Source organism: Protopterus annectens, chromosome 13.part0, assembly GCF_019279795.1.
Source record: "Protopterus annectens isolate FY-2018-M chromosome 13.part0, PAN1.0, whole genome shotgun sequence".
Lineage (NCBI taxonomy): Eukaryota > Metazoa > Chordata > Ceratodontiformes > Protopteridae > Protopterus > Protopterus annectens.
In genome coordinates this window covers 129,488,635-129,505,744 of record NC_056747.1, presented here as the reverse complement: position 1 = coordinate 129,505,744, position 17,110 = coordinate 129,488,635, and the positions used below count along the sequence as shown (strand labels likewise).

The 17,110-nt window shown below is 37.5% G+C and overlaps 1 protein-coding gene across 1 annotated transcript in view; it reads right to left on the bottom strand.

Moving 5' to 3' along the window:
* LOC122817653 (disintegrin and metalloproteinase domain-containing protein 10-like) overlaps positions 1-17,110 on the bottom strand; it is a 1,242,151-nt gene that overhangs the window by 1,016,838 nt on the left and 208,203 nt on the right. Inside the window, exon 3 of the mRNA XM_044090715.1 lies at positions 11,971-12,089. Within this exon, the coding sequence (XP_043946650.1) occupies positions 11,971-12,089 (119 nt within the window). The remainder of the gene's footprint in view (positions 1-11,970; positions 12,090-17,110) is intronic.

Here is a 17,110-nt window from a genome sequence, read left to right as displayed (position 1 = left end):
GCTGCCACCACCACAGCATCAACAGGAACCCCTTTGTAAAGAAAGGACTTGTCTTTGGGGGCAGTTACAAATTTATTTGGTCTCCATGGAACTGGTTCCATGGTCTCTGGAGCACTCCACGCCTTCCGACTCACTACAGACAAAAGTGGGTTAAAAGGCGGAGACACCCAAGAGGTGGAGGGTTGGGAATCAAATGCATCCAGATAGACAGACTCATCCTCAGAAGGGGCTAGGGACTTCCAACTGCCCCTCTGTCTAAGGATTTCCAAGATGTCCGAAAAGGAGACATCCTCAGAGGGGGACCATGGGGGCCCTCCCAATTCATCCAAGTCTGTGTCTAAAGTGATGGACTCAGGGGAGATGCTTCCTCTTACATTTTTTTTTCTGAGGGATCTCCTCCAAATGTTCAGTGGAGGTATCAGAAGAAGTGGGGTCACCTAATGGGGCATCCTGGGACATAGGTGTCCTACGCTTGGAGGGAGGAGGATGGTCAAAGGCAGGCACAGGCACTGAGGGGGAAGGAGCCGATGGAGCCGAGGGTGGAGTGGTCTCAGGGGACAGCACAATCCTCATCAACTCGAAGGCACCACAGTCCCGAGATGAAGGAGCCTCTGGCTCTGAAGAGCCCGTAGATCTCCTGCGAACCAAGAGTGATGGCTCCAAGGCTGATGTGGGAGCCAAGATCACCTGCACCGAAGCTCCAATAGGGAGAGCAGGGTTGGATAAGGGTCCGATGCCATTTTCCCCCTTCGGAGCTGACAAGAGAGCTTTGCTGCCCAGATCCCTCGATGGACTGAGACATTGAGGAGATCAGAGTGGGAGTCAGAACTGATAAAGGACAAGTAACTGGAGCCGACAGTTCCACTACCATGATGTCCATGCACTCCAGCTCTGAGCTCAAGAGAGTCGGAGAAGGAACAGATAGAGAAACTCGATGGGCTGAAGGAGCCAATTCCTTATGGGCTGGGCTCGATAGTAATTTGGCAAGTACCTGTGACTTGAAGAGCCCATTAACCACTCTCTCCACATCATAATCTGAAAGCCTGGAGGACCGAGAGGAGTGAGAAGAGGACTGGTGACTGCCTGCCACAGATTGCAATAAAGGAGACCGTGGAGCAGATCACACCAGCTCCAAAGAGGGAGACCTAGTTCTTTTATGGGCCTGGACTGGCTCCGAAGACACTGATGGAGCTGCCGGAGACATAGCTTTGTTGGAGCCAACACTGGGAACTGACAGAGCTGAAGATTTTACAGCAGATTTGGGTTGCTCTGAAATCGGAACCATTGAGGATGGTTTGGGAGATTTGTCAGACTGTTTTGCTGGCTGAGGAACCAAAGACAAAGGGTCCTGAGGGTTCTTCAAAAGACCATGCAGAATCAGTTTATTGTTTCCCTCCTGCAGAACTCTAGCACTGAAAGCATGACAGATAAAGCATGAGTCCTGCAGGTGAACAGCCCCTAAACAGTATACACAACTCATGTGCCTACCTGTAAGGGACATTTTTTGGCAACACGAGTCGCATTTTTTAAAGCCTGAGGGATTTTGACTCTTTAGACATGCTGGATAACTAGCACAAACAGCAAAAATAAGGCTATAATGGCTAACAATACACAACAACAAAACACGCATGGAAAACTTTTTTTTTTTTTAGGAAAAGAAGAAGAAGGGGGACAGCCTCTAAGTAAAATCACGACTCCCCCAATAGGAGAGCCTCTAACTTAAATGGCTACTCCAACAGATAGTGGAGAAAGAAGAAACAAACCCTCTAAGTTAAATGGGCTCAAGGGAAAAGCAAGGCCTAAGAAAATGATGGTCAAGAAATCATCCCCCCCCCCAAAAAAAAAAAAACAGCAGAGGAAGATCAGAAGGTTGTTAGACAAGTGAGGACTAAGCTAGACACCAACAAGTTTAATTAAATTAGAAAAAGCCTGGTGAGGATGACAGCAAAACACAAAAAAAACTCTATACTTAGTCTGAGCCATTAGTCGCAATCTCGACGCTGCAAGCGGCAAACGAGATTGGGATAGCTTCCACTAGGCATGTTGGGATAGGGGTTAGCCTTGAGCCAGTATAAGCTCTCGAGCTATAGTAAATCGGCCGAGTTGGAGCTAGGATCGGCTCCGAACCAACCAGCAAGAATGAAGGCTAGATGGGGACAGCATAACATCAATAGTTATAGAACTATAGGTTGTATAGAAAGATTTATTAAGTTTAACAACTCAGAAATGATGAAGACATTGTTTGTTAATTACATTAGACCCAAAATTGAGTATAAAACAATGATATGGAAACCTTATTAGAAAACAAACATGAGTAAACTGGAAAGAATGCAGTGGAAATATACCAAGGGCATCCATGGATGTGAACATTTAACTTATTGTGAATGACTAAAATATCTGAACCTGTACAGTGTTTCATAGAAATATGTAAGAGGAGATCTTATTCAGGTATAGAGGGCATTTGGAGACTACTTCAGGGAATGTTGGGATTTTCAGAAAGTAGTAGAAAATCATCAGACAGCCTAAGCAGATGATTCAACATGAATGAGAAGTGTACTGACTGGTTCTCCGAGAGAGCAGCTGATGCACGGAAAAGACTAATAAATTACATTAATGCAGGGAATAGTTTAGATATTTGTAAGAACAGCCTGGACACGTACTATGCTATTTTAATATCATCTGCATATTTGGAAACCCAATAGCTTATTGTTGTAGGAAGTGAAGAAAATATGATAAAATGTATTGGGCTCAAGATCAGTTCCTGCGGTACTCCTGTCCAGGTGGAATGTCTCCTTTGAATCTATTTCTCAGCAACTCACATCCATCCATCCTCAACCCCTTTTCCAATTTTGTACATGGGGTCGGGGTGTCACTTCAGCAGTGACAATCATCTCGAGCCAAGGTTTACATCACCAGGTGGCTAGCCCTGCCACAGTTCTCAGCAACTCACATACCCCTCAAGTAACGTACAAGTTTACTTGCTGTGATATTACACTAATTCCTTCTTCTGTGTTAAAAAAGGTCATAGATCTGATTAAACTATAATGACAGAGTTTCAGGCCTAAGGCTGCATTAACACCTTCTGAAAAGTCAACTGACTTAGTATGGACCTTGCAAAAAGAAAAGCCATTTTGTTTTAATCTAGCTAAAAGTATATATATTAGCAGATTTCAAGAGGATGATTCATCACTTTTCTAAACATTTACCAAGAATCATTGATAGACTTATAGAGTGATAGTTCTATACTAAAGGAGTTCTTCCTCCATTATGAAGACTATAATTTGGTAGTTGTCAGTGCCTATGTACCATGCCATGGTGTTGAAGAATCCTAAATAAAGTCAAACTGGAAAGCAGCTATGATGACAGATACCCTAGATACTGACTCCCATATAGTGTACCCCTGTCTGAGGCAGAAGTTCAGAACCAAAATCTAACAAAAAAAAAAAATCAAATAAATTGTAAAAGTCTACACATTAAGGGACAGTTAAAATGTTCTATACAAGCCAAATATATATGCTGTCAGCTATGACTAAGCTACATTCCTCTCACATACACCATGTCAACATCTTTGAGGACGGCTGAGAAAATCATACCTTTATTCCCTGTTTTTACAAAATACTGGCTGCCTTTCTTCTCACCACAGTCATTTTATGGTCATTAACTTTTGTATCCCCTGTGCATACCACCCAATACACAGCTCTGTGTCTCTGCTCCCCTTGTGGAATTCATTGTCTATTCATGGCTCTTTTCTCATTTCTAGTATTTCTCTTGGTCTGCAATATCTTCTTGTCCTTCTTGTCTCTGCTAGCAGTCCTTTCAGCCAACAATTGCTTTGTCTTTTTACTGAATTTAAGCATCTACTAATTTATATATCATACTCTCCCTTCCTTTTTCTGTGACTGGTCCACTGAGACTCGTCTTTTCCCTATTGTTTGTTTGTTTACTTGATTTATAAGCTGGCTAGGTGAACTGGTTCAAGGATCCTTTTTCAATCACAACCTGAGCCATAAGGTAGTTACAGACATACAATATTATGTGTTACACTTACATGCATACATTGACCCACATGTAGTGCTTGGAGTGCCAGGATTATCCTCTGATTTTGAGAAAAACATAAACTTATTAAAGACATCCCTAGTGCAAAACACAATCTTAGTGCATAACAAAAGCTTGCTAAGGACACCTATGCACTACTAAGCTTGGGGCTCCTGCTAGAGACTAATACCATACAGTGCCAGCTGACAAACAGCAGCTGCAGATGGTGAAACAGCTTGTGAAATATGTTAGATGCTTTGCTGAGTTGGCTGAATAAAGTACCTGACAGCTTTTGGAGCCATCTGTTCCAGAGAAAGGCATTTATTTTCTATCTGATGTCTATATGGCAGAGCTAAGTGCTTTACTGTCTTTCAAGGCTTTGAAAGCTGGTAAAACACTGCATGTTTCTACTACTCCCTCTTCTTTAATCCAGTAGTACAAGAAGCTGATAAAGCTCCAGACTCTGCAAAAAATTATAATTGGGTTTAATGACCATAACACTTATTATGTGTTCTCACCATAGATGCCAAGACTAACCTGTCGAACTCCGCTCTCAAGGTGAATTTGTTGGCATCCATATCTTGAGCACATAATAATTTGGTTATGATCAGAAACCAGGTCATAATGCTCTGCATTCTTTAGAGTTTGTCATATGACAATAAGAATATTATTTAGAATATGCATCTTTAATACTGGGTTACACGTGTAGTTATATGTGCAAGTCTTTTTTATAGAGTTGTAGTATCATTAGTTATAGCGGAATAAATGATTCAGTAACTGATAGTGTTAGCGCCTTGAAAGAGAAAAATGTAACTAGTTTCACTGAAACACTGACCTTTGTACCAGCAGTTAGAACATTCAGCCTCTGGAAGCACGAAGGATTATGATGTACACAAACTTTAGACAAAAATGAAAAGATCCTCTGTAAGAAATCTACAATTTGTAAGAATTATTTTATTTTAATATGCAGTGGTGATATGTTTAATAGGGTTCCTATGTGATTTTATAAGGAATAGTTAGATTGTTATTTTAAATCTGTTGGCTGAATGAGAGCAGTATCTATCATAGAGAAGTCGGAAAGTTAACAAATGTTGTGAACAGCGGGTTGTTGCTGTTATTACCATCCATTTGACTTACTCTAGAGATGTGCACTGTTGTTCCATATCTGAGGTAAGGCGATGACAGTAAATATTTTATTTTTGATATTATGTTCTGTAATTCACTTTCACTCCTCTGTACTCCTGCTACAACAATTTTTTTAGATTTGTTTCTTTTTTTCTTTAAGAAATATGCACCCCTAACCTCCATATTACCAACATCTTTCCATACTATCCTTGCTATATTTCTTGACCTATTTTTTCTTCTGCCGTCACTTTGTTTTTTCTCATCTCTTAGATTATTCTTTTTAATCCATTTTTCCTCTGTCCAGCTTTCAAATTACCTCCACACTATTCTGATGACCCATGCATGCCCCATTGGAGGCAAGCTCCAACCAGTTTGTTCCCTAGCCCACAACTGCTCTGTATAATGATTATTTCTTGACTGGGGTAAGAGCATCTGTCAGCCTAATCACTTTCCTCTAGGGGTGAGAGCTGAGGGCTCTCAGATTGTCATTAATATGAGATTCTCCTTCCTTCTCACTTAATGATCTCCCTCTAGTGGTCAGTATCTCCACAAGAGGTTATCACTCAAGAGAGTCTACTAATGCATGTATACACATGACCCAGGACTTTGCTTTTTGGCTTACTTGCAGTGTGACCCACATTAAACCAAGTAACTGCTAACAACAATCCCTTAACCCTCCTGTTGAGTGGACAGTGGTAGAACAGAAGACCACCTCCCTCTACCATTAATATGGCTGAGCCGGAATAATCAATTCCTCACTATCACGCTTGTGCAACTCCTCCAATTCCTAAGATGCTAATCAAACTCAGGTCATCTGGGTCATAGTCAGGGCTTTATCCGAGAAACATTACAATGCAGTTTTCTATTTTACTATTATTGACAAAATACAATATAATAGAAATAATAAATCAGGTTGGCATCAACTGCTAAATAATAAGGAGAAAAAATGTCTCATCAAACTGGGTGTTTTATTTTCACCAGGACTTAATGAATATTTTTAATGTGCGAATAGAAGCAATTTTCTCAATTAGCCTCTAGTGGTGGCATAATATAAAAGGAGAATGATTGTAACTACAATTCACTACACTGATGAAGGCTTGATAAACTTATAGCTGTTGTCTTGTTCTCCTACTTTTATAAATTAAGTCTTTATGTCACGGTTTGCTGGCTCTGTATTTTTGTTTTGCTGAAGGACTTTTGGAGCTGTGCAGCTACCATACTTGCAGGGGCTCTCTTCTTTTTGGAACATTTCCCTTCTCCCCTGCTGTTGGTCTGTGACATTTTGTGCATTGGGCACTATACTTTTGGAGAAACCAAGGAATATATATATATATTTTTTTTTTTTTCACTACTGGAGGTGCTTCTGGTTTATTTATTCTGGGTTTGGTGGCCTGGAGCATGTTCACATGTTCCTTTGCTATCCTGTAATTCAAATGAATTGAGAGGTTTAGCATGGATATTTGGTTTGAAAGCTATGCATATATATATTCTCAACACTTCTGTTTGACCCAGATGACTAGATTTGTTGTATCAGGTACTGTGTATCATGTATTTTGTCTTTTGGGACTAACAAAAGATCTATAACAGCTACAGAGCTATTTGCTGATTCCTGCATGGAGGTTTTTGTGCCTGGATATACCAAACATATTCTTTTGGGGTGTCCGACAATTCAAGTTCATTTTGTCCAATCCTATGAACCTTGGATTCATTATCATTATGATCGGAATTAGGAGTAGAAGAGTTGTTAACATATGGACTTAAATTTTCTTTCTGTGTGTTTGGATCATACTACAAAAAGTTTTGGATGGCTTTACAAACAAACAGCATCTCTTTGGGATCATTCATGACACCCTGCTGTGTATTTATATAAACTTGTACTGTTTTAGACATTATTTGGCTATTTGCAACATTAGCGTTTGACTTTGCAACTAGTAACACCTGTATTTTGGTGTATATACGCATGTTTACATTATTCTAACTATTTGTATTTATATATAGTCACGGAGCTATTTGTTGGGTTCTGTATGGATGCTTTTGTGCCCTGATATACTAAATACATTGTTTTTGGGTGTTTTTCGATCATTTATGTTTGTTCTTTTATTACTTTATGAATCTTGGGTGCATTTTCATTATAACTGGAATTTAGTATAGCAGGGCTGACAACACATGGGCTCAAAACTTTGATTCTATGTGTTTGGATTATACTTAAAATAGCTCTGGATGCTTTACAAATAAACAACATAGTTTACGATTCCCTGCTGTGGATTTACACAACAATTTGCCTTGTTTTGGACATTATTTGGCGGTTTGAGACATTAGCGTTTGATACCTTAATCGGAAACCTTTGTATAATCCATTTTGGTGGATATACATATGTTTACACTATTTGAATCATTTTTTTGGACATACTATTACTATTGTGGACTATATATGATTTCATTATTATAATGGGAAAGTTATATGCTTCATATATGTATCTGTGTGTTTGTGCTATTTTACTGTTGAGACTTAGTATATATTTCAATTGTGTCATTCGAGACGCCATTTTGATTTTGTTTTTGAAACAGTATCTAATGACAGTACATACTACGCATTTTGCTCTGAAGTTGGGTTTATACAATAAGCTGTTTTCTGTGCATTACTAAGTGTCATAGGTAGTGTATGGAATATTAAGACACATTTCATAGTTTGGGGACTTTTTTGATACATCCATGTATAAGGACGGATTTTTTGAGTAATATATATAATCCAGTCCTTTTGTAGTCATACAATATATAGAATTGGATTGCCTTGCATCCCTAACTCAAGGAATTTATTCCTGGAAGCTTTAGCACTACAAATATACCTTTTTTTAAGTTGGAGATCCATTTTTTGGGCCTCTCTCTTTGTTTTTTGTATTTTTAATAAGCTATATGTTGGACTGGGGAATTGCCTATCTATATTTGGATATTGAATGGCAACCAACTAACATTTCTTTGGATATATTCTAGGTGAGTAGATATTGAGGACTTAGCACTACATACTATTTATATTTAGATGTATTACTTGCTTTATGCAGGGGCTAATACTGTCCTTAAATAATATTAGGATACACTCCTATTTTGTTTGATATTCTTATTGTGGGCATAGCACTGCTGAAATAATAATTGGAATGTTGCTACTATATGCAGGGGCTATTATTGTCCACGTTTTCTTTCACCTTGGGCCATATATTAATATTTATTTTTTCATAAGCACATAAAATGTCTGGTAACTCTGGGTCCAGCAGGGGCTATTATTGTCCTCGGTTCTTTTGATATAATCAGAAAGCATTGGCTTTACTTATCAATATCTTTTGAATTTACACTGGGGACTTAGCACTGCTGTGAACGAGTTTTCAGTGGTTGGTATTGTTTGCAATTGTACAAGTGCTTAGTATACTTAAACACACATATGTGCTGATTGTTTGGATTAACGTCTATTATATATAACCATCTCAATTAGATTTTTAGTTGGGGAATATCACAGTCCAAAAGCAGCCTATTATATAATTTTCTCTTTCATTTTTTTATATGGGAGATTGACCCACAGATGGATCTCACTAACTTACTCAAGGGTTTATCATTTGATAGGGATGATTTGGCAATTTTTGGATTAAATAATAATAGCACACAGAATGGACCTGAGAGTATCACGCAAACCAGTATGTGTGAAGCAGAATTTCACAAACGTAATAAAAATATGAGGGTCTTGAGGGGCTAATGTATGACATGCCAAATTATTTAAGGCTTACATAGCCAAAGACATCTCACCCAGAGGTTTGAGGGTACAAATTCAACCCTTAGTTATGGATGCTGACACCACCCTTCTAGAACAATGGGCTGAGGTGCAACATAAAGCATCTATGGAACTTGTTAAAACCCTAGCATCATACTATGATAGAACCATCGACAAAAACGTATCTGGTATCGCACGTATGTGCACTGATATTGTGAAATATGAGGGTCAAGAGAGATACAATAACTGTTTAAGGAAATTGAGTCAGGATCTTTTGTCATTAGAGCAACAGTTAAAAGAAAAGAAGATGAAAACATTTCATAGAGATGTAACAGATTATGAGGGGGGACATCCCTATGCCACTACGAAACATGTGAGATTTGAACCAATGAACAGGAGGGTTGTTAAAAGAAAGAGACCACATTCCATACTGAAGAAATCAACCACATCTAGTTGTGAGGATTCAGGTGAGGAATCTTCCTCTGGTTTAGAGTCCTCTCCATAAAATGTCACAGACTCACCAGTGTCAAATAAAAGTAACATGCCTGTCCCTTTAGGGGTAAACAAAATTGGGGGGGGGGCAGGAAACACAAAGGTAGACAGTATGGAAGAGCTGCTCAAACTCATGGTACAGAAGTAGAACAGAACAATGTACTTAATATTTCCTCTGTTGAATTGTCCCCTACTCATGTTAAATTGCTCAGTAAAGGTTTAAATGTTATACCTAGTTTTTATGTGCCTAAAGACACCTTTGACAGGATATATCCTCTTTTTGTAGATGCCTTAATCTGAAATTTTTTTTCCAATCAGCATCTGAATCAGAACCACAACATGGATTTAAATATCATAAATCCAACTTTATTCCACTCATGCATCCTACTGTACTCGTGTTTTAGAATTAAATTCTCAAAGATCTACATTTCAACTACAGGGATCACCGTGCAAAGTCCAACAATTTATCGAAACATGAGATGGACATGATACAGGAACTGGGCATCAATCATGATTTAGTTATACTGCCAGTAGACAAAGGTGGGGCTATAGTGGTACAGGACTGGTCACAATATAATATGGAAGCAATGAGACAACTCTCTGCTAAACACTATTATACACAAATGGTATGTGATCCTACTACCGGTTTCAAGAAACAAATAGATTGTTTCCTGAATTCTGCTAAAGAAGAGAGGATTATAACGGACAACACATTGCACCATTTAACAGTCTGGGACCCTTCCAGCCAGTATATATACTTTTCACCAAAAATACATAAGAGCTTACAAAACCCACCGGGTAGGCCAATTGTCTCTGGCAGAGGTTCAGTCACTGAACCCGTCTAAAACCCTTGCTCATATGAGTCAGAGCAAGGATTCAAGACACCACTGAATTTCTTAGGGTCATCTCTGATATGGAATTGGATGCGGGGTGGCTTATGAGTACTTTGGATGTTTCTGCATTATATACAAATATTCCCCATTGGGCGAGCTTGGAGGATTTTAAATATTAGCTATCTAGGTCCGAATTGTATCACTCGAGTTTAATACATTCCTACTCTGCTTAACAGAGCATGCTTTGACTAAAAATGTATTTTATTTTTAAAACAACTGTTATTTACAGATTAAAGGAACTGCCATGGGGGCCTCCTTTGCCCCCATTTATGCCGATCTCTTCATGGCCTACATTGAGGAACAACTGATCTATGATAGGGCCCATAACATCTACATAGATGAGATCGACATCTGAAGGAGATATTTGGATGACTGCTGGTTAGTATGGAGGTCTGATAGTATTTATATTCAGGAGTTTTTTGAATACTTGAATGATAGATGGGGGATTGAGTTTACAGTTACCTTCGATATGAACAAAATCACTTTTCTGGATGTGTTAGTGACCAGAAATGTTGATCAGACATTAACAACTGAGGTTTACCACAAACACCCCCAGTTCAACTCCTTACTCCATGCTACCAGCTTTCATCCTCCTCATATATGCAGAAACTTTCCAAAGTCACAGTTTTTATGCATTAAAAGGATATGTTCAGATGCTGTCACTTATCATTCTTATGAGGAAGATCTAGCTATGAGATTCAAGCAGAGGGGCTACATGAGAGGGGACATTTACCAGGCTAAAAACTGGGCATCTAATCAAAACAGGATTGATTTACTTCAGTATAGGGACAAAACAATGGACAACAATTCACCAATAAGATTAATTTCTACTTATGGTAGGAATACAGATGTCCTACTCAACAGTGTACGTAGGCACTGGAATATCCTTTTAGCAGATACCAGGCTAAGTGAAATTATAGATGATACATGTCATTTTTCTTTTACAAGGGGCAAAAATCTTGGCTCATATATAAGTGAAAAAAGTAAGTGAACACATTTCCCTGCTGTGGCAGTATAACAGCATGTTGTTGAGATAATCAGAAGGGGGTTGGATAATTTTGTTGCTTTAAATATCGGTATTGAAATCCAGCAGTATTATCATTAAACTTTATGGAAACTTAATACACTTGATTTAGATTAATCCGCATGTATCGCTTCATAGATTAGTACTAGACTAACTGCCCCTGTGGGCCATTTTAAGCCTAGCCAATTACCTCATGCGAGAATCAAACCCTGCGCCTTGTGTCTATAATGTAAACGCCTTAACATTATGCCAACATCCCATACTTGCGCATAACTTGTGTAAACATGCCAGCTGCTTCAGAACTCTTACTAAGTCACAGTTTTGCAAAGAAATTAAGCTAAAAGCAGCTTTTCAATGAATGTGTAGTTTAACATTTCTCCTCTGTTATACTGCCATAGAGTTAAAATATATATATATATATATATATATATATATATATATATATATATATATATATATATATATATATTAATTAAGGAAATTGGATTCTCCACCCTTTCGGTGGGGGGGGGTACAATGGGTTCTTGGCCCCATGCAAAAAAAAAGGCTTTGACTCAATGTTATTCACAGATACATCATTGCGCTATTGCATGTTAAACAGTTCATAAGCTGTACAGAAAATGAGATGACTTAAAATATTTTAACCTTGCAATTTGCCAGAGTAGATGTGAGAGACATCTAGTCCTTCAAATGTTGCTTCTCCTTGTATCTTGAAATCTTGGGAAAAAGCACTTGGGTCTCTTCTTAAATGCAGTCTGAACTTCCTAAAATTAAAATAAATAAATCAAAGAACAGTGATACCATAACCATATCAAGATAAAGGTTTTCAAAATGACAAGACTTATATAAACTACAACCAAGTTATGTACAATGTCACTTTCTTTTTCTAAGATCTTTGATATGAGGATTTTGAAAATATTTCAGATTTAAGAAAGTAAATGAATTTACTGCTTGAGGTCACACTTACCTACCCACCCACCCATATAGACCCACTCACTCATACAGCCATTGCATTATCAAAATAAGGCAGCAGAGGTACTTTATTCATAAAATAATGGACTTTCATTAAAACAGAAGGCAACACACAGTTCTGTGATGCAAACTATTCTTTATGATAGAAAAAAAAAACACCAACTCTGCACTCTGTCACACCTCTTCAAATGGCACCTCTTGTGATAGGTATTAAAGTATTTTAATGCCTGGGTAAGCAGCTGTTTTCTAGCATTCAGGCCATACAGCACAGAAGTTCTCAACTTTTTTTCATTATTCCTGTCTAATAAAACCTTGCTAGTATCTATGCTTTAGTCTTGTCCATTCCTAGGAGCCCTTCTAGTACATGATAACCTTATATTAGGTTTGGAAAAGGTCTAGGCATCAATAGTTATAATGTCCTCTATTTCACTGTCCTTACTGACTCTACACAATAAATAATTTTGTAGCTGAAATTATTGGTAAGAAGCTGGAGCATGCTCTTTCCATCTTCACCTACAACTCTCACTATATTTTCCATTGTTCTGGTTAACATGTCATGCTCCAGTTGCACCTTTCTTGGGAAACTTTTGCTTACATGCAGTTTCTTCAGTCTGTGTTGAGCTAGAAGGCTCTGCCTCTTCTCCTACCACTACATGGACTGGGGTTTTAGTACCTAACTCTACTTTAAGGAGTGCTGGTATGGCCTACCTTTTTTAGAGTCAGTTGCTACATCAGTCTTACTTAAATTTTCTTGTTCTTTTTTCTAATGAACCTGATGCAAAGGGCCTTCTTTTTAAGGCTATTGTATTGTTTTCATGAAGAATAGCACTCTGGCTCAAGGTTCTTCTTTAGGTTGCTCTCCCTCCATCTCAGTATGAGGGAACACACTTCTTGTAATTTCTCAAGGTTCTTCTTTAGGTTACTCTCCCTCCGTCACAGTATGAGGGAACACACCTCTTGTCATTTCTCAAGGTTCTTCTTTAGGTTGCTCTCCCTCCATCTCAGTATGAGGGAACACACTTCTTGTAATTTCTTTTTCTTCCCTGTATTATTCTCCATCTGCAAAGGCTTTATGTTCAGCCTTACTTTTTTCCTTACTTATAGAAAACTATTGTCTAGATCATCCTCCCCTCATCTGAAGTTTCTGTCTTACACTAACAGAAATGGGTTTAGAACTTTGGTCTAAGGGTATGATTCTCCCTTTGTGTGTGAGAGGTTCCTGGTTCAAATCCCAGACAAGCCCTAGATTTTTACAGGTTGTAGGTTGGCATGGTGCTGACCATCAAAGGACCTTGGTGCCTTTCCTTGTTTGTCAGGTCTACCAAAAAACTCATGGTCTCCCCTGGACTTACTCTAATGATGGGGGCCAGCAAAACGATGAAGCTTTCTGGTCCATGTCACAATGCTGGCTAGAGTACTTTTACCTAACTTCTTTCCCACCCCTGTAAGTACTCCAGTATCACCCCATGAGTTGGCTATGCAATGAGTGGACCATGCTAAACTACCCCTTACTTCTGTAAAGGGCTGACACTGGCAAGCCACTCTGCCCACACCTGGAAGCTCTTTACAGTTGTTACCCCAGCCTCTGCTAGGGAAATCTAACTATGTTGTGTGTTATATGCACATGCTCCTCCTTCTCTCCTCCCTTCCCAGAACAGGTGCGCTCATCCTCTCCTGCCAGCTCCTCGAATGCCCAAGCCACTAATGAAACAGGAATGCTTGTGTCATAGTCAGGGATTTATTCCTATACACCAGTGGTGCTAACTATGTTGTGATATGTTGCTGTATATCTTCATACCTTCTACTGGTCGTGCTGTTATGGACTGCTCTGGCACAGATACATTAAGGCGTGTGTCTTTAAATCACTCTCTATTTTCCTTTTTTTTTAATGCTGTTAAACTCTTGGCTGGTGCAGTTTACTTTTTTCTCAGGTTATTTTATTTGTACAGTTAAGTAAAATGGACCACTGGCTCCATTTTTAAGTTATTCTCTTGTAATAGAAGAGAAAGCACTTTACAAATTAAGTGAACAAAACAAAATCATATAGTTACTTTTATAACAGAGAACTACAAAATGTAATACTGCATATTAAATAGAGTAAAGGACTTAGTAGTAGTAGCAATAGATTTTACAACTCTTTTCATTGGTCCCCATCTCAACGGTTGAAGAACTCTCTGTATCATTAGCCAAATTTTTGGACCTTTAGGGCTTTCTAAACCAATGTCTTAATCTTTATTGGATTCATACACTTTCTAGTTTAGGCATAGCTCTATCTGTAAGTTTATTCACTTGCTGATTGTCCTTCCATTCTAACAAGGTAGTCTGTCAGAAAGATTACCTTCTTACCATTCCCTCCACCCACTGCATGCCCTTTACTCTATCAACAAACTGAATAGCTGCTACCACTTCTTAATTTAAAACAATAGTATTAGAAAATAGATAATTAAAGCACACTCAATTCCAGATTCTATTCCTAAATTACAAGTGCCTCTTCTTCGGTCCATTTTAGCCACAGCAAGAAAAATAATTACAAAAAACTAGAAATGTAAAACTGCTCTATCTTTTACTGAATTAATTTGTTTAGCTAAAAATGTTTGTAAAAAAAAAACTGTCAACTATAAAAACGAGAACAATAAACAATGAATATTACTCATCAATATAGGGTTTGGTTAAAATGATACAATTTGACAAATTTTAATGGTTTAGTTTTGTGTGCTGAATTTTGTTATGGACCTTTGAAAATACTTATGTTTTTTTATATTTCTCTTTATATGGGGTTGTACGTGTCTGTTTCAAAAAGTTTAGTAAAAACAGTTTCTTAAAGAAAAAATGACACACAAACTCTGCACTCTCTGATATAATTTCAGATCTAGTCCCAAAAAAATTCAGACAGTTTCCATTTAGTTAGATTCTCAGCAGAATATTTCCAGGCAATCCTGGGCTCCTACAGGTTGCCATTTTACCTTTACAGCAAACTTCTTAGAACTATTGTTCCAGACAAAAAACTACTCCTGTGTTGAGAGGCGAATATCTCTGATCTTCATACTCACAGCCCTTCTTTTTCATATAGTACAATAAGAATTGCTACCAAGATTATTTAAATGAGCCTTTTTTTCAAATACAGAAGCATATCTGTCTCTCTTGAGGGAAAAAAATGGCTTCTGTAGAGCAATATTTACAATATTATTTCTAGTGCATCATTTTAACACATCCAGTCCAATACTATTGCAATATTATTTAGAGGATACCAATCATTCATATATATATATATATATATATATATATATATATATATATATATATATGTGTGTGTGTGTGTGTGTGTGTGTGTGTGTGTGTGTGGTGTGTGTGTGTGTGTGTGTGTGTGTGTGTGTGTGTGTGTACAGTGCATGGGGATACATATAAATGTATATAAAGAAGATGAAAATAATTAATTACACAGTTAATCCTAAATACATGCATAAATGGACTATCCGAACAAAGACATTTAAATAAAGAGAAAAAAGAAAGTCACAGATTTACAGGGCATTTTAAAATAATTTAGAGATCATTTTAATTCATTAGAAACTAATAATTGTGTTATATATTCATAAGAGGTCATTAAAGCATTTTTGAAAAAACAATATACTAATATATAATTATCAGAAGTCTTAATTAAACTTATTGATAGGCCAATCATAACAATTGAACTAAATCCCCAAATTAAAAAGGTAAAACCTAATAAAGCTTCTGGAAATGATGGCATTATCCATGAACTTTATATATTAATGCCTAAAGATGCTCTGGGTATATTGCTTAGAATCTTTAAAGCACTGAAAAACTTAAGAGAAAGTCCCCCATTTTTGAAAATACACTCTTGTAACACCAATATTAACACCAGCCAAAGATCCTGTAAAATGTTCCTCTCATAGAACCATTTCCTTATTAAATGTTGAATATAAATTATTTATGACCATTCATGCTAATAGATTAAAACCATTTCTACCATCCTTGATTGATGAAGACCAAACAGGCTTGTTTTTGAATAGAAATACTTATGGCAATATTAAAAGGAATTTGACTTTAATTGACTATGCAAACACAAAGAAAGAAAATGTAATCGCAGCGAGCTTAGATATAAATACAGCCTTTGGCTCATTAGTTCTAGAAAAGTACAAATTTTAAAGATATTTTATACAACTTATTAATCTTCTGTATGTTAACTCATATGCATATACTAAAATAGGCTCTTTTACTTCTGAATCGATAAATATACGTAAAGGAACTAAACAAGGATGACCATTATCTCCGCTATTACCTACATTAGTAATTGAGCCATCGGCAAATTTAATTAGAACGACCTCAAATATAAAAGGCTTAAAATAAATAAAAACTTAACCTCTAAAATACAATTGTTTGCAGATGTGTCTGAGTCCTTTACAGTCTTACAATTCTCCTTCGTTACCTTCAGGATAAAGTCTTTCTCATTTCCTATAAATGGATCAGGAAAGAAGGGTGCATCTACCATCCATTAAACCAATTACAACATAACCAATGTTTGACAGAAATGAGAAGACACTGGATCAAATTACTTCTCAGTGCTTTAGCAACAAATGAAAACAATTCTGTCATGGTTCTTGCCAAAAGAACGCATTATTAAGCTGAAGAGTTATTCCAGCAAAAATGGTTTGTAACTCAAGTCAGTCATCTGAAACAGAGGCAAACCGGTTACATAACTCATAACATTTCATCTGATGACAAATTAATTACTCTGCTACCACGGTGGAGCAGTTTGAAACCCACCTTGTTGTCTTGGCTCCCCATATCTAAGGTA